Genomic DNA, 19606 nt, shown 5'->3' with positions numbered 1-19606 from the left:
ATATTAAGATTACTATTTACATGGAAGGAACGGTGACGACATCTTGAGAAAGTTTTGTCTTGTCAGCATTGCCAAGATGAGAATAGTTGTGTATTTGACCTATACAGGATAAGCAAGCAATGTGGACTGTTTGAATACAGTCATCAAGAAAAACCTCTCCTCAATCCATGTGTAACTCAGTTTCTTATGAATTTTCTTTAGAAAGATTTTTTTTCATTTGAGACATATAGGCAGATTACAGGCTGCGTAAGAAAAGTCAAAAGTCGGAAAATTTAAAATTTAAGTTTGGACTTTGTATCTAGGTCATTTCAATCTTGCCGTGTGTAAATTATTGCGCTGTGGTCCACGACATTTCTGAAACAACATTCGAATCGGGTAACTGTTTTTTAATGTGGTGAGTGCGCATGCCTTGACAGGATCAGTCAAGAAGAAACAAATTAAATGCGTAAATTCCCCCAATTTTTCAAATGACTTACTCAGACTAAAGCTACATCAAAAAGCTATATAGGACACACCAATTAATGTACCAAATTATATGAAATTGAGGCGTGCATTTTTAAGATTACCAAAAAGTATGCAAATGAATCATTAAGATTTAAAATTGCACAAGCTATTTTAGACAAGTGCGTCAATTTGGGTACTAAAGAGTATATGAAATTTAAATCTTAGATTCTTTTAGATTTTGTCTAATAACCGAAAATCCTTAATTATACGAATGTAACTGCAACAATGGCAAGATTCATAGGACACGTGCAGTTTGTTATCGTCGATACATGTTGCATTCCTAAGATATATTTTCATTACCGGAAATCCTTAATTTTGAAAATGTCTCATTAATATTCGTAGTATGTTGATCAAAACCTCTCCACTTCTTGCCATTCTCATAGGAAGTGTGTATCAAGTTCCATAAAGATTGATGCAGTAGTTGTTGAGATATAGGGTCCTTAGACAGACAGACAGACAGACAGACAGACAGACAGACAGACAGACAGACAGTGACACACATACATAGATAAAAGTATAACATAACCTTTCCTTACCTAGGTTAAAATAACATCCTTCATTTATATTAAATTGAGATACCAGTAAAGTACATTTGGGTGGAAAATTACACTCTTTTTCCGATTCTATTATCTTTCATTCTGCTTATTTTGTAGGTTGTGAAGTTATTTTCATATAAATCACTGTATAAGTCCATACCAAGGAAGTAGGGCCAATTCCCATACCTTCTGTTCACCTTTGTAGAGTATAGACCAATAGCCGTCATTATCTATGGTCTCATGCATTATGAGACATACAGGAAGTTTGCAAACAGAAGGCCCAGATGGGGGCTGGGGTTGGATGATTGTTTTAGCGACAAGCTTCGCCGATGCTCTGATTGCATCATTTGCTTTTGTAATAAGTCCACTGTTTGTCGAATTGAGAAGATACTTCAATGCTACAGCTGAAGAAACATCTTGGATTTTGTCCATTCAGTACATTTCCAATGCTCTTGGTAATAACTGTTATTAAATATGGATTGCAATATATGCATATGTATGTATGTATGTATGTATGTATGTATGTATGTATGTAAGTATGTATGTATGTATGCATGCATGCATGCATGCATGCATGCATGCATGCATGCATGTATGTATGTATGTATGTATGTATGTATGTATGTATGTATGTATGTATGTATGTATGTATGCGTGTGTGTATGTGTGTGTGTGTGTGTGTGTGTTAAGATATTCTTCACCTATATTCTTTGAATAATTGTGACTTAATGTATCATTTCATACAGCATGTATTGGAACATCAACAGCTGATTACATTGGTGCTCGAAAGACAGTGATGATATTTGGTTGTGTAGCATCGATTGGAATGTTTATCAGTTCATTCGCTACAAGTATATACTTCCTGTATGCAAGTTTAGGTTTGATGACAGGTACGTTAACGTTATGATAGGATGCTTAACTAGCCGTTTGGGGTAAGCATGTGTTTTGTCACCTCAGGCAAATAACTGTACTGAAAATTTGGTGAGTTATGTGATCTTTTATTTTCAAACATGACTTCTCCTCAGTGCAACAAAGGCAACAGCATTTTATGTAATTTCCCATTGCCTTTATTAAATCATGTGAATTTTTCACCTGTTGAATTTTGCTTTTCAACTTAACACCTTGGGTCTTGATAATCAAATGAGGTCATTTTCGTTTAGCAGGTGGTTGCATTTCTATTTCCAAAAACCTGTGTATTTGTGAGTGTCTCGCTATCCACAGCCCAGTAGAACCATCAGTAAAATGTTTCCCCTTGTCGCCTCGATTATGTCAATCCAGCAGTCCAGAGTTGATAGGGATATGGAATATTTTTCTATCCAAAGTTGAAGTAGATGGTGCTCAAGACTTTAAGTTGACTGGGGTATAGAAGGAGTTTTGAATTGGTTTCTCCCTTTGGTTGATAATACCAAAGCGTAATGATGTTATGCTGTTTGACCTCCTAATGAAATTACCTGATAGTAGACTCTTGTAAATAGGTTGGAGATGTGTTAATATTATATTTCTTGAAGATCTTGCTGAGGGTTTACTGATGTGCCGTGAATGTATGGAAGGATCTTGTTTGTGAATGAGATGTAGTGATGGTTGATTGGTTTGACGACTGTGCTTGTGGTTTAGGTGTTTGAACATCCAGTGTATATATCCACTGTCATTGAAAACTGCCTTTACGAATTGTGTCTCACTCAACTTGTCTTCCTCTTCCATGGCAACTGAGTTCACACAGTGGAGGAGGGAGTAGATGACTGATCTTTATGTTGTAAGTGGTGGTTTGAGTCAAAGTTGAGATACTGGTCTCTGTGGATGGGTTTCCTCTATATTGTTGTTTTGACGCTGTCATCATCTTTGATTTCCATGCAGGTGTCTAGAAAGGACAGTTTCCCATCCTGTTCTGTCTCCATGGTGAATTTGATGTATGAATCAATGCTTATTAATATGTTTTGTTGAATTCTGAGACCTCATCCCTCTGGTGCTGACAAATGTGTCATCAATATAATGGAACCAAACAGAGGGTGGGTGGGTTGCGCTTATGGTCTTTTTGCTAAAACATTTCCATTTATAGGATGGCAACAATGGTGACACAGGTGAGCCCATTGCTAATAACCCATGTGTCTGTTGATAGAAAACCCCATTGTATGTGAAATATGTGGTGGTCAGACAAAATTGTAACAGTTATATTATCTGTTCTATGGTGAGTGGTGTTCTATCCTTGAAGGTGTTGTCTACACGTGGGTCTATCATGTGCTCTCTCTACCGCAGCTTGTACTGATATGTTTGCGAATAGGGAGGAGACATCAAATGATACTAGTTTTCTTCCTGGTGGTACTTACCACGAAATGCCCCCTGTTCTAGATGTGGTGTTCAGTCTTTCCCACTAGGGGTTACAAGATGTCCGTAACTATTTTGGCTGCTTGATATGTGAATACTGCCTATACTGCCGAGGATTGGTCGTAGAATTTTTTATGTATCCTCGGAATGCAATATAATTTTGGTACCCCATTCTGATTTCTGCCAACCCTGTGGCATAGCTATCAGTTCTCTATTGTACTTAGATGTTGCATTCACTTTCATTTTCGTGTAGGTGATGGTATCTGATAACAGATAACTGATGGTACTCACTCATATCCATGACTGCCGTGGCTCTTTCCTTGTCAGCCTGTAAGGTCATAAATGTCTTCAACCTTACGGAAAGACTGCCAGGCTCTGTGTTCTTCCCCTATGATGTTTGGCTTGCTTGGATTTTGGGCACTCCTGAGGCCTTTACTATGTTTGTCCGAAGGTTGTCCATTTCAATGAGGTTCGATAGTGACATGCACGCCTGTTCTGTCGTGATGATGATCGTGATCAAGAATGCTTCTTTCGCCTGATGTAAGTACGTTCAACAATTTGTTTATCACCCATATTGTCTTATCCATCGTACTATTTTCTCCACTGTTGGTCCGTTGTTGATATTTCATCGGTTGTTCGGAGTTCGTCAGACTTTAAAGCCCTTTGATTGTCCTTTATGGTGTCAAAGATGGTGGCTCGTATACAGTTGAGTTGTTGTTGGACGTACGCTGGTGGTAAAAGTGTTTCTGATTGGCTGAAATTGACCTCTTTCGTCAGCTTGTTGCTCAGCTTGCTCTCCATTTCTTCTACTATATTTTTTAGTTTCATGACTACATTGTGACAAAAGCTACGTAGTCTCTTTGAAAACTAGATTCCAATAAACTAACTCTATTATTACTACTATATGGAGTCAAGTATAATTTCTGTGCTATTACATGTTGTCGTTCTCAGATAGGTAGTCATTTCATTATCAACTAATGTGCCTATCATTTAGACCATGCATAAAATAAATAGGAAGCAGACATTAGAAAGCTGTGATAGTGTAATTCAGAACAAGTGATAAAATGTCGAACATAATACAGATCTTACATAAGGCTTATGGTATTCAGCGAAACAAAACGAAACAAAACAAAATGAAATGAAACGAAACAAAATGAAACTGAAAAATGAAAATGAGGTTACAAGCCTCCTAAGAATGAAAGCGATTTTTTAAATTTTTTTCGTTTTGTTTCAGTTTCATTTTATTTCGTTTCGTTTCGTTTCGTTTCACTGAATACCATAAGCCTTGTTTCGTTTCGTTTCGCAGAATACCATAAGCCCTTACATAATGCATTGTGAGGCTCATAGATCATACATCTTAATATCTTTCATCTTACAGGATTGGGTTTTGCTGGTTGTTATTCAACACACACTGTAATAATGGCAAGATACTTTCCAACTCGGTTTGCTCTAGCAAATTCTATAAGTAAGCTAGGGCCAGCTATTTTATTTTTCATTTTGCCACCAATCATGCAAGCTTGTTTCGACCATTATGGGTGGCGAGGGACTTTCTTGATCCAATCCGCCATTTTTGCAAACCTGTGTATTTGTGGAGCCTTGTTAAGACCAATCCGAGAAGTCTGCATTATTCCACCAAAGTCGGATAATACTGAGGAGATCCCTAAAGAATCAGCGGCACGTGAAATTGAGGAATACATGTATCAGAATGCGGGAACTTCCAATTGTGGTCAAACATCTTGTGTATTTTCGTACTGTCGTGGATATCTTGTTGTGTGTCAGCAACCTCGTTTTGTTGCATACCTTGTCACTCTAACAGCTTCAGCAAGTGTATATATTGGTGCAATGATCCATTTGATCCCACGAGCATCAGAAGCCCAAGTTGGCACATCACAACAATTGCCTTTCCTCATATCAATAGCGGGAATCTTTAGCTTGGTTGGCAGGCTTAGTGGTGGAATAATCGTACATCTAAAGATTCTATCTGCGATGGCTACTTACATATTATCTGTTACTTTAATGGCCATAGCTTGCCTCATACCAAACCTTGGTGATACTTATATAGGATTGGCAAGTCTTAGTGGACTACTTGGTCTAACTTCAGGGATATGTTTTCCACTAGGGCTTTCCTGTATCCGAGATATAGTTGGAAAAGAATACGTGTCCTTTTCATTTCCCATGGCCTTGACATCATTTGGCATAGGAGCGATAGTTGGACCACCACTTGCAGGTAAGGAACAATATTTTTGGCGCAACTTTAGAGTTACTTCGCTGCTTGCAAACGAAATGTGACTCGTCATGTTTAATTAAGGTTGTAGTCTACATCCTAATGCTAGGAAGAAGGGGGGAGCTATATACCAGCTGTGTGCCTCACAGCCCCGTTACAGGATAATAGATTTTTTCCACAGCCCTGGTACATGATTGTGAAAGATATCCCTGTTGCATGGATGTGGAATATCGCCTCTGTGCCACGACTGTTTTGTATATCCCAGTACTATAGTTGTGTACTGTACACCTAGCACACAGTTGTGCACATACAACAATGTAACAGTTATCATGGTGGAATAATACCCTGTAGTAACCATTGCATTGCTCACATAGCTGCTACATGGCTTTTGGATGAAACTTGTGTACGCAGATGTTATAAAAACCTATGCTGCATTGATATTTTTAACATCCATGTTTCATTGATGTTGGCATACCAGTTACACACCTGTCAAATCTAGGTATGTTACACCTAGTGTGTTGGCCAGAGCTGTAACAAGGATATTGTACACATAGCTGGTACAGCCCCTGTGGCTCCACTGAGCTGGTACAGCTATGTGCACAACCCTGTCCTAGGTATGTGAATGTTACAGGGGTGTGCAAGGTTCCCTGACAGTTATATATATATATATATATATATATATATATATATATATATATATATATATATATATATATATATATACTGTATATATATACTATATATATATATATATATATATAAGAATATATAAAAAGAATATTAGATAAATACGCAGTGTGTGGTGTTCATAATATATTTGTATCTGTCTAGAACTGTCTATCTGTATAGGTCTGTATATATCTCTATGTATACTTTATTTTGATAGTACCATAAGTACTCAATTATGTCAAATATGTCGAGATCATTTAAACAGCCAGTATCCCCTGTGCTATCTAAATTTTATTTCATTTGTTTATATTTTACAGGTCGTATTTTTGATGTTTGTAAGAACTACGACACTGTCTACTATACATTAGGTGCTATGGGTCTATTCAGTGCAATCATTCAAATTCCTGGACAAATATTTGTTCTACGGCGAAGGAAGTGTGGCAGTGATATTGATACTCGGGGATCATCTGACCAGACTGAAAATAGGAATGTTTAGTGCTACTAGTCTTAATGTGACGTATGTTTCTGAAAACCTCTCAAAACTGTGCTACATAAAGCGTATTACTGTTCGTTTTTGAAGTACAAAAGAAATTAAAAATAAAAATTTGGTCATCTTATTTTCAAAGACCTCTGCAATCTAAACTTTGTTTATTGTTTATTTTAATATCTTTTTGAACTCATTTCTAAAACTTTGTAAGATGACCCTGTGACTGTTTTTCTTAATTCTTTAACAAAGACGAGTTACAAGATTATTTCAAAAAAAGTGTAATTATTTTATGTCGGAGGTTCACTTTGGTGTACATTATCAATTTATTGCATACGCTAGTCTTGAATTTTTTCTTTAAAAAGTATTTGTGTCATTGTACGGCTATATATGATTAAAGTTTGGTAATAAATATCCTATGAATTATTAATGACGTATCTGCATAATAATATTTATTTGGTAATTTGTGAATATATTTCATTATCATAACAAAGTACATATGTCCTGTAAAAGTTTGATGGTATACCTTTAATGAGTCATTTAAAGTTTATTAGAAGCCAGTAGCTAGAGAAAATGTCCTGCGCTGTAACCTTGTATTTTGTATTTATACAGCTGAATAAATATATTGAATTCATATTCGAGAAAAATGTAAACAACATAAAAGATTGAACTTTGGAATAATCATCAGACATATACCAATATTGACACACGGCACCGTGATATTAAATTCAACGTGTACTATAGAAAACTTTAAAAACAAAGTAAAACTCTTCATGAACACAACGTGACCATTGCGATCGCGAGGACAATGGTCAAATGAAAACAAATGTTGAACTCTATATGGCAAAAAATAGCTCTCTAGTTGCTCTTTGAAAAAGTGCTGTCTAGGTGTCTGAAAAAAAATATTGTTATGTCAAAAACCTCCATCCAACCCTCACTTCCGAAATTCAAATAGTACAAGTACCAGCCGGGTTTATTCAATTGTATTGCAAACATCCCGCTGACAAGACGCATGTCTGCGTTCGTACTGGAAATGTCACAGTCGTCATCAATCAATGATCTTAAAATATTCACCTGCCCAGTGGCCTCACCGCTAGTGGCTACCTTCATGGCCGAGTCTGGATAACCGAGCCTGCCAAGACTAATAGAGACGTTTTCACTGGAACAAATACACAGGACGTTTTGTGGTAATACAACTTACAACGACACACAGTTATTGGCTCTGCTCATTCCTACTGAAACCTATGTATACACTCAAAGGTACGTGCATTGACCTTTAGTTATAGCTCAGACCACTATAAAGATGGTCTGAGGTTATTAGTTACAAGATTATGGTGATTTGTACATTGGATAGTATTACTCTTTAGATACACAACTATGAAGACGAGACTAGACGTCTTGTTCATGATGTATCAGTGTTGCCATAAAGAGATTAGTCTTGTGTTATCCGTACACTTGGTACATCGATCTCAATATCTGGGTGATCCAGGTTATAATACGGGATCAGAGTGAAGCTAACATATACACGACGGGGTGTAGTACATATAAGGAAACGCCCGGGGGGGGGGCGGCTACTTCCCTTTAATATTTGACTGTACATATATATGTGCCGCCTTTTGGGATGCGTTAGCCCTTTAATCTCAAATGGTATGTTTGTTTTTTTAACTGAAGAGTCTAAAATTGGGTCCACCCTGTATTATTTTCGATTTTGCTTCAATTGGTCTAAAATGTGGCCCATTGTCCTTTACCATATCATAACTACCATTAATTGCCTAAAAAGGTTGCCGCCTGAGGTAATTGTATTTTGATCTAAAATTTGATCTTTTTTAAAACATGTAATGATCTAAAACGCGTACGGGGTGTGGATTTTTGGTCAACCTTGGTCTAAAATGGACTTTGACGTTATTTTGAAAATTGGTGGAGGGACTATAAATCGGGTCACAGTGTTTTAGACGTAGAGTGCCAGACTGACTCCAGATATGCAAACAATTCTCTGTCTTTATATATCATGTACTTCAATCAATCAATGTTTTAGCTGGCAGCCCATACTGTCCTTACTGACATACAGGAGGGCATTGCATGCAAGAGTCAAGTTTTGATGATATTTATAATACACGAACAAGTTTCTGACAAACGTGCTTTGTAGTATACTGGCGTATGCAACCTATTGTTCGGACTCCTAGGTGAAAAGGGGGTTCGAAGGTGTTCCACTCATAATAGAAATTGAAATTTCAAAAGCTCGCTTTGTTTATTACTAAAGACAATAACATCCAACCTATTGTATGCAACCTATTGTTCGGACTCCTAGGTGAAAAGGGGGTTCGAAGGTGTTCCACTCATAATAGAAATTGAAATTTCAAAAGCTCGCTTTGTTTATTACTAAAGACAATAACATCCAAAGATTTCATATGTTAAATCTGAACACCAACCTATGATATAAGAATTCTGTCAGTGATTACTTATGCTTAGGGCATGTTTCAGTGAGTGGTAAAACTACAAAGAAATACGCACACAAGTTCGAGACCATGTCTATATACAGGGGAAATAAAACTGAATGATGAGACACCAAGATGAATATTTCCTGATCCCTTTCTGCATATTAATTATGACATTTCATTACTGTACTGACCTACGGAAGTTAGCCAATGCTTGGAAAATATACAGTTTCTCTACAATCATCTCGTCGCATAGTGTAATACCCGGAACAATACAATGGGTATCCACTTTGTCGAGGTTGATACAGTCTTCCGACCGAAAATCGTTAATTATGAACCTGGCTCATTAATATTCATAGCATGACCCTTCTTGTCATTCTTATAGAATATACATATAACATTTCATTAGAAATGATGTAGCAGTGCTTGAGATATCATATCCACTGACTGGCAGACAGACAGACAGACAGACAGACAGACAGACAGTCTATAACATAACCTTCCATTACCGAAGGCAAACATCATATTCGTCTTAATAATTCAGATATCAGTAATTTTAGTAAATTTGTCTTGAAACGTCACATTTCTTTTTTCTTGTTATCTTTTATTTTCCTTATTTTGGAGGCTGTGCAATTATTTTCCGTTAGTCAAAGTACACGTCACCGCCAAGGAAGCCGTGCTGAATTCCTCCACATGTTATTCGACTTTGAGGAGTACAACCCAACAACGATCTACGATTCCATGCATTATGAAAGATAAAGAAAGTTTACAAACAGAAGGACCAGATGGGGGATGGGGATGGATGATTGTTTTAGCAACAGGCTTAGCCGATGGCCTGATAGGAAATTTTGCTTTTGGGATGAGTCCACTGTTTGTCGAATTGAGAAGATACTTCAACGCAACAGCTGAAGAAACGTCATGGATTTTATCAATTCAGTACATTTCGAATACATTCGGTAATAACCTTATAAATGTGGGTTTCAGATATGAATAATGATTTCAATATACACTAGTATGTATGTATGTATGTATGTATGTATGTATGTATGTATGTATGTATGTATGTGTGTATGTGTGTGTGTGTGTGTGTATGTATGTATGTATGTATGTATGTATGTATGTATGTATGTATGTATGTATGTATACGCATGCGTCTGTCATTGTGCATTGTGAAATATATTATGTTCTTCAATTATATTCTTGAAATAATTATGAATCATTTTATCATTTCATACAGCATGTATTGGAACATCAACAGCTGATTACATTGGTGCTCGAAAGACAGTAATGATATTTGGTTGTGTAGCATCGATTGGAATGTTTATTAGTTCATTCGCTACAAGTATATACTTCCTGTATGCAAGTGTAGGTTTGATGACAGGTACGTTATGATAGGATGTTTAAATGTTTATATTATTTTGCTCGATCACAACCATATTTACGGAAATTAACCAGGAATTACGAACCAAAGTTTTGAATACTTTGAATGTACATTTTTACACATTCACCATATGCACAAAGGTAAATATTTTCCATTATAATTGAAATAACGAGATTGTATTTATAGGAGTATGGAGAGTGACTTCTTGCCTTTTACAGGATTGGGTTTTGCTGGTAGTTATTCTCCACACCCAGTAATGATGACAAGGTACTTCCAAAGTCGATATGCTCTAGCAATTACTATATGCAAGCTAGGACCAGGTATTTTACTGTTTATTTTGCCACCAATCATGCAAGCCTGTCTCGACTATTATGGATGGCGAGGAGCTTTCTTGGTCCAATCCGCCATTTTGGCAAATCTGTGTATTTGTGGTGCCTTCTTAAGACCGATCCGAGAAGCAAGCATTCCACAAAGGATAGACTTCAAGAAGGAGGAGGAGATCGATGAAGAATCATTGGCACTTGAAACTAAGGAATATCAAAAAGAAGGAACCAACAATTCTGGTAAACCAGCTTGTGCATTTTCATACTGTCATGGATATCTTGCTATGTGTCAACAACCTCGTTTTGTCGCATATCTAGTTACCATTGTAACTTCAGTAAGTGTATATGTTGGTGCAATGGTCCATTTAATTCCACGAGCATCAGAAGCCCAAGTTGGCACATCTCAACAATTGTCTCTCCTCATATCAATAGCGGGAATATTTAGCTTGGTTGGCAGGGTTAGTGCTGGAATAGTCGTACATCTAAAGATCCTACCTGCCCTGGCTACTTACACATTGTCGGTTACCTTAATGGGCGTTGTTTGTCTAATACCAAACCTTGCTGAAAGCTACATCGGATTTGCCAGCCTTAGTGGACTACTTGGTTTAACTTCAGGAGCATGTTTGACACTTTCGCTTGTCTGTACCCGTGACATAGTTGGACAAGAACATACGCCATTTTCATTTCCCATGGCGATAGCATCATATAGTATAGGAGGAATGGTTGGACCACCAATTGCAGGTAAGAAACAATATAGTTGACAGACATTTAACGGGTGACCCTAAAACGAATGACAACCTGAATGACGGAAAACGAATGACAGCATTTCTAGGTGGTAAACAGTGGAATGACACCCTTTTCTACATTCAGTTAGTTGAATGACACCCTCTGCACTGTAAAACCAGTGGAATGACAGCCGCCACTCTATAAAATAAGTGGAATGACAGCATTTTCAATGCTTTAGAACTGGAATGACAGCATTTCTAGGTGGTAAACAGTGGAATGACACCCTTTTCTACATTCAGTTAGTTGAATGACACACTCTGCACTGTAGAACCACTGGAATGACAGCCGCCACTCTATAAAATAAGTGGAATGACAGCATTTTTAATGCTTTGGAACTGGAATGACAGCATTTCTAGGTGGTAAACAGTGGAATGACACCCTTTTCTACAATCAGTTAGTTGAATGACACACTCTGCACTGTAGAACCACTGGAATGACAGCCGCCACTCTATAAAATAAGTGGAATGACAGCATTTTCAATGCTTTGGAACTGGAATGACAGCATTTCTAGGTGGTAAACAGTGGAATGACACCCTTTTCTACATTCAGTTAGTTGAATGACACACTCTGCACTGTAGAACCAGTGGAATGACAGCCGCCACTCTATAAAATAAGTGGAATGACAGCATTATTAATGCTTTGGAACTGGAATGACAGCATTTCTAGGTGGTAAACAGTGGAATGACACCCTTTTCTACATTCAGTTAGTTGAATGACACACTCTGCACTGTAAAACCAGTGGAATGACAGCCGCCACTCTATAAAATAAGTGGAATGACAGCATTTTCAATGCTTTAGAACTGGAATGACAGCATTTCTAGGTGGTAAACAGTGGAATGACACACTTTTCTACATTCAGTTAGTTGAATGACACCCTCTGCACTGTAGAACCAGTGGAATGACAGCCGCCACTCTATAAAATAAGTGGAATGACAGCATTTTTAATGCTTTGGAACTGGAATGACAGCATTTCTAGGTGGTAAACAGTGGAATGACACCCTTTTCTACATTCAGTTAGTTGAATGACACCCTCTGCACTGTAGAACCAGTGGAATGACAGCCGCCACTCTATAAAATAAGTGGAATGACAGCATTTTTAATGCTTTGGAACTGGAATGACAGCATTTCTAGGTGGTAAACAGTGGAATGACACCCTTTTCTACATTCAGTTAGTTGAATGACACACTCTGCACTGTAGAACCAGTGGAATGACAGCCGCCACTCTATAAAATAAGTGGAATGACAGCATTTTTAATGCTTTGGAACTGGAATGATGACAGCATTTCTAGGTGGTAAACAGTGGAATGACACCCTTTTCTAAAATCAGTTAGTTGAATAACACACTCTGCACTGTAAAACCAGTGTAATGACAGCCGCCACTCTATAAAATAAGTGGAATGGCAGCATTTTTAATGCTTTGGAACTGGAATGACAGCATTTCTAGGTGGTAAACAGTGGAATGACACCCTTTTCTACATTCAGTTAGTTGAATGACACCCTCTGCACTGTAAAACCAGTGGAATGACAGCCGCCACTCTATAAAATAAGTGGAATGACAGCATTTTCAATGCTTTAGAACTGGAATGACAGCATTTCTAGGTGGTAAACAGTGGAATGACACCCTTTTCTACATTCAGTTAGTTGAATGACACACTCTGCACTGTAGAACCACTGGAATGACAGCCGCCACTCTATAAAATAAGTGGAATGACAGCATTTTTAATGCTTTGGAACTGGAATGACAGCATTTCTAGGTGGTAAACAGTGGAATGACACCCTTTTCTACAATCAGTTAGTTGAATGACACACTCTGCACTGTAGAACCACTGGAATGACAGCCGCCACTCTATAAAATAAGTGGAATGACAGCATTTTCAATGCTTTGGAACTGGAATGACAGCATTTCTAGGTGGTAAACAGTGGAATGACACCCTTTTCTACATTCAGTTAGTTGAATGACACACTCTGCACTGTAGAACCAGTGGAATGACAGCCGCCACTCTATAAAATAAGTGGAATGACAGCATTATTAATGCTTTGGAACTGGAATGACAGCATTTCTAGGTGGTAAACAGTGGAATGACACCCTTTTCTACATTCAGTTAGTTGAATGACACACTCTGCACTGTAAAACCAGTGGAATGACAGCCGCCACTCTATAAAATAAGTGGAATGACAGCATTTTCAATGCTTTAGAACTGGAATGACAGCATTTCTAGGTGGTAAACAGTGGAATGACACACTTTTCTACATTCAGTTAGTTGAATGACACCCTCTGCACTGTAGAACCAATGGAATGACAGCCGCCACTCTATAAAATAAGTGGAATGACAGCATTTTTAATGCTTTGGAACTGGAATGACAGCATTTCTAGGTGGTAAACAGTGGAATGACACCCTTTTCTACATTCAGTTAGTTGAATGACACCCTCTGCACTGTAGAACCAGTGGAATGACAGCCGCCACTCTATAAAATAAGTGGAATGACAGCATTTTTAATGCTTTGGAACTGGAATGACAGAATTTCTAGGTGGTAAACAGTGGAATGACACCCTTTTCTACAATCAGTTAGTTGAATGACACCCTCTGCACTGTAAAACCAATGGAATGACAGCCGCCACTCTGTAAAATAAGTGGAATGACAGCATTTCCAATGCTTTGGAACTGGAATGACAGCATTTCTAGGTGGTAAACAGTGGAATGACACCCCTTTCAACTAACTGAATGTAGAAAAGGGTGTCATTCCACTGTTTACCACCTAGAAATGCTGTCATTCCAGTTCTAAAACATTGAAAATGCTGTCATTCCACTTATTTTATAGAGTGGCGGCTGTCATTCCAGTGGTTTTACAGTGCAGAGGGTGTCATTCAACTAACTGAATGTAGAAAAGGGTGTCATTCCACTGTTTACCACCTAGAAATGCTGTCATTCCAGTTCCAAAGCATTAAAAATGCTGTCATTCCACTTATTTTATATAGTTGCGGCTGTCATTCCACTGGTTCTACAGTGCAGAGGGTGTCATTCAACTAACTGAATGTAGAAAAGTGTGTCATTCCACTGTTTACCACCTAGAAATGCTGTCATTCCAGTTCTAAAGCATTGAAAATGCTGTCATTCCACTTATTTTATAGAGTGGCGGCTGTCATTCCACTGGTTTTACAGTGCAGAGTGTGTCATTCAACTAACTGAATGTAGAAAAGGGTGTCATTCCACTGTTTACCACCTAGAAATGCTGTCATTCCAGTTCCAAAGCATTAAAAATGCTGTCATTCCACTTATTTTATAGAGTGGCGGCTGTCATTCCACTTTTTCTACAGTGCAGAGTGTGTCATTCAACTAACTGAATGTAGAAAAGGGTGTCATTCCACTGTTTACCACCTAGAAATGCTGTCATTCCAGTTCTAAAGCATTGAAAATGCTGTCATTCCACTTATTTTATAGAGTGGCGGCTGTCATTCCAGTGGTTCTACAGTGCAGAGTGTGTCATTCAACTAACTGATTGTAGAAAAGGGTGTCATTCCACTGTTTACCACCTAGAAATGCTGTCATTCCAGTTCTAAAGCATTGAAAATGCTGTCATTCCACTTATTTTATAGAGTGGCGGCTGTCATTCCACTGGTTTTACAGTGCAGAGTGTGTCATTCAACTAACTGAATGTAGAAAAGGGTGTCATTCCACTGTTTACCACCTAGAAATGCTGTCATTCCAGTTCCAAAGCATTAAAAATGCTGTCATTCCACTTATTTTATAGAGTGGCGGCTGTCATTCCACTGGTTCTACAGTGCAGAGGGTGTCATTCAACTAACTGAATGTAGAAAAGGGTGTCATTCCACTGTTTACCACCTAGAAATGCTGTCATTCCAGTTCCAAAGCATTAAAAATGCTGTCATTCCACTTATTTTATAGAGTGGCGGCTGTCATTCCACTGGTCTACAGTGCAGAGTGTGTCATTCAACTAACTGAATGTAGAAAAGGGTGTCATTCCACTGTTTACCACCTAGAAATGCTGTCATTCCAGTTCTAAAACATTGAAAATGCTGTCATTCCACTTATTTTATAGAGTGGCGGCTGTCATTCCAGTGGTTTTACAGTGCAGAGGGTGTCATTCAACTAACTGAATGTAGAAAAGGGTGTCATTCCACTGTTTACCACCTAGAAATGCTGTCATTCCAGTTCCAAAGCATTAAAAATGCTGTCATTCCACTTATTTTATAGAGTGGCGGCTGTCATTCCACTGGTTCTACAGTGCAGAGTGTGTCATTCAACTAACTGAATGTAGAAAAGGGTGTCATTCCACTGTTTACCACCTAGAAATGCTGTCATTCCAGTTCTAAAGCATTGAAAATGCTGTCATTCCACTTATTTTATAGAGTGGCGGCTGTCATTCCAGTGGTTCTACAGTGCAGAGTGTGTCATTCAACTAACTGATTGTAGAAAAGGGTGTCATTCCACTGTTTACCACCTAGAAATGCTGTCATTCCAGTTCTAAAGCATTGAAAATGCTGTCATTCCACTTATTTTATAGAGTGGCGGCTGTCATTCCACTGGTTTTACAGTGCAGAGTGTGTCATTCAACTAACTGAATGTAGAAAAGGGTGTCATTCCACTGTTTACCACCTAGAAATGCTGTCATTCCAGTTCCAAAGCATTAAAAATGCTGTCATTCCACTTATTTTATAGAGTGGCGGCTGTCATTCCACTGGTTCTACAGTGCAGAGGGTGTCATTCAACTAACTGAATGTAGAAAAGGGTGTCATTCCACTGTTTACCACCTAGAAATGCTGTCATTCCAGTTCTAAAACATTGAAAATGCTGTCATTCCACTTATTTTATAGAGTGGCGGCTGTCATTCCACTGGTTCTACAGTGCAGAGTGTGTCATTCAACTAACTGAATGTAGAAAAGGGTGTCATTCCACTGTTTACCACCTAGAAATGCTGTCATTCCAGTTCTAAAGCATTGAAAATGCTGTCATTCCACTTATTTTATAGAGTGGCGGCTGTCATTCCAGTGGTTCTACAGTGCAGAGGGTGTCATTCAACTAGCTGATTGTAGAAAAGGGTGTCATTCCACTGTTTACCACCTAGAAATGCTGTCATTCCAGTTCCAAAGCATTAAAAATGCTGTCATTCCACTTATTTTATAGAGTGGCGGCTGTCATTCCAGTGGTTCTACAGTGCAGAGTGTGTCATTCAACTAACTGAATGTAGAAAAGGGTGTCATTCCACTGTTTACCACCTAGAAATGCTGTCATTCGTTTTCCGTCATTCAGGTTGTCATTCGTTTTAGGGTCACCCACATTTAACTTCGTTGTTAGCACACAGAATATAACACTTCATGTTTTAGATATACAAAGATAGTCAGTATAGAACATACTATGTAAAACTATGCATTAAAGCATAGTAATTATAAAACACCCTGGCTTTGGAGTAACTGTAGAATGACTGGTAAATAAAATAGATGGACACCTGCAAGTACACTTAGAAACTCGGGTATCTTTTTACATTTTAAATTCAGTTGTTACTTAGGGTAAGGAGTTATGTTATCACAGGGAACCTTGCACATCCTAAAACTAGGATGTACACATCCTAGTGCCACATCCTAGAGCTAGGAAGAAGAGCACAGCTATGTACCAGCTGTGTGCTTCACAACCCCGTTACAGGGTATATTTTTCCACCTCTCCGGTACATGGTTGTGAATAATAAGCCTGTTACATGGATGTGGGGTACCGCCTCTGTGCCACGACTGTTTTGCACATCCCAGTACCATAGTTGTGTACTACACACCTAGTACACAGTTGTGCACATATATGTAACAGCTATGATGGAATAATACCCTGTAGCAACCCTTTTGTTCATATCTGACTAGCATTGCTCACATAGCTGGTACATGGCTGTGGGAAATACCGCTGTTACAGCTATGCTAACATAGCTGGTACATGGCTGTCGGAAATACCTATGTTACAGCTATGCTAACATAGCTGGTAGCCTGGTACATGGTTGTGGGGAAAAGCTCTTGCACATGGATGTTGTAAAAACCTATGCTGCATTGCTATTTTTCCACATCCATGTTATATTGATGCTGGCATACCAGTTACACATCTGTCAAATCTAGGTATGTTACACCTAGTGTCTTGGCCAGAGCTGTTACAGGGATATTGTGCACATAGCTGGTACAGCCCCCGTGGCTCCACTAAGATGATCTACAGCTATGTGTACAACCCTGTTCTAGGTATGTGAATGTTACAGGGGTGTGCACGGTTTCCTGTGTAAATGGGTAACAATACTAAGATCTTTAGAATGCAACCTTTAAATTTCAGATAATTTAGTATATTCTTTGATGAAGAAGTGCAGGTGTGTAGTACATAGCTATGGTACTGGGATGTGCATAACAGTTGTGGCACAGAGGCGGTATTGCACATCCATTCAACAGGCTTATTTTTCACAACCATGTACCAGGGCTATGGAAAAATATACCCTGTAACGAGGTTGTGAAGCACATAGTTGGTACATAGCTGTGCTCTTCTTCCTAGCACTAGGATGTGGCCACATCCTAACACTAGGACGTGCAAGGTTCGCTGTGTATCAGCGGACATGAAGAGAAATCTAGCCTTTGCTTTGTCAAATCGCGGGCGCCCTCTTGCGGGTATCTGTAGGAATTTCGGCTATAAACCGGAATACCGCAAATGCACATATACTCCTTTGTAAATACAGAAATAGGTATCCAAAAGACGTTTACAAAAATGAATGCCATTCTACATGTCTATATATATACACATTATGTATGTACTAGTATGTATCCCTGTCTGTCTGCCTGCCTGTCTGTCTGTCTGTCTGTCTGTCTGTCTGTCTGTCTGTCTGTCGACCGGTTGGTCGGTCCATGTTTGTCTCTCTGTGTGTACTGTAGCTTAGATAGTACAATATAACAATGCCTAACATATAAATTGTGTTACAAATTCCTTATCAACCTGTACTTCAATACCAACATGTAGTATGTACTTTTATTTTATTTGTCTATATTTTACAGGTCGTATCTTTGATGTTTGTGAGAACTACGACACTGTCTACTATACATTAGGTGCTATGGGTCTATTCAGTGCAATCATTCAAATTCCTGGACAGATAATGGTTCTATGGCGAAGGAAGTGTGGCAGTGATATTGACAGTCAGGGATCATCTGACCAGACTTAAAATAGGAATGTGTAGTACAAGTCTTGGCCTTAAAGGTAGACTGTACCTTGGGACCTGTTAACACTCCTGACAATATTTCAAAACGTTGCTACATCATGATGACATCAAATATATGCATCGCCACAAAATGTATACTAGAACAGTTTTTTTAAAGTAAAAGGCCAGTCAGACTTATTTCTACCTTTAGTACACTTGTATTGATTACTACTATCAACTTAAAGGAAAAGTCCAGTCAGACTTATTTCTACCTTTAGTACACTTGTATTGATTACTGCTATCAACTTAAAGGAACAGTCCAGTCAGACTTATTTCTGTAGATACCACCATGTATGCAGAGCATTCCAAACAGAACTAAGCTCTTATAGGACCAGTGCTCAATTAAAACATCAAATGTTGGGACTTGTTAAATGAAAATGGTCACCATTGCTTTTATTAAATAGAAGTATTAAATGGGAAACCAAGTAGTCGATATAACGGTGTAGCTCATGGCCAGCCAATCCCTATGTCTACTGCCACAGGGACACGCATTATTGCGTAGTTTGTTCTTTTCCTAAGGAAAATATCACACGAATCCTGCTCCTACACATGCATCAATATACGCTCTGTGCTAGAAGATATTCTTTCCATAAAGGCAGGAGAAATATATTCATGTCAAAACGTTATTATACTTAATAGCCTGTAGACAAGGAAAACAACAATCTAAGAAATAATACGCGACCCTATGTCTACTACTACTACACCGACTGCATTACAT

At 38.3% G+C, this 19606-nt stretch overlaps 2 protein-coding genes across 2 annotated transcripts; both read left to right on the top strand.

Moving 5' to 3' along the window:
* The first annotated feature begins 1287 nt into the window (after nucleotides 1-1287).
* Nucleotides 1288-6751, top strand: LOC144433334 (monocarboxylate transporter 12-B-like). Its single transcript, XM_078121640.1, has 4 exons — nucleotides 1288-1495; nucleotides 1787-1930; nucleotides 4741-5589; nucleotides 6573-6751. Exons 1-4 carry the CDS (start codon nucleotides 1288-1290, stop codon nucleotides 6749-6751), a joined length of 1380 nt encoding a protein of 459 aa, XP_077977766.1.
* Nucleotides 6752-9922: 3171 nt separating this feature from the next.
* LOC144433333 (monocarboxylate transporter 12-like) lies at nucleotides 9923-18852 on the top strand. Its single transcript, XM_078121638.1, has 4 exons — nucleotides 9923-10130; nucleotides 10412-10555; nucleotides 10774-11619; nucleotides 18689-18852. Exons 1-4 carry the CDS (start codon nucleotides 9923-9925, stop codon nucleotides 18850-18852), a joined length of 1362 nt encoding a protein of 453 aa, XP_077977764.1.
* Nucleotides 18853-19606: the final 754 nt, after the last annotated feature.

This window comes from Glandiceps talaboti, chromosome 3 (genome assembly GCF_964340395.1).
Source record: "Glandiceps talaboti chromosome 3, keGlaTala1.1, whole genome shotgun sequence".
NCBI lineage: Eukaryota > Metazoa > Hemichordata > Enteropneusta > Spengelidae > Glandiceps > Glandiceps talaboti.
The sequence above is the reverse complement of the archived record's forward strand: the minus strand, read 5'-3'. Positions and strand labels throughout refer to the sequence as shown.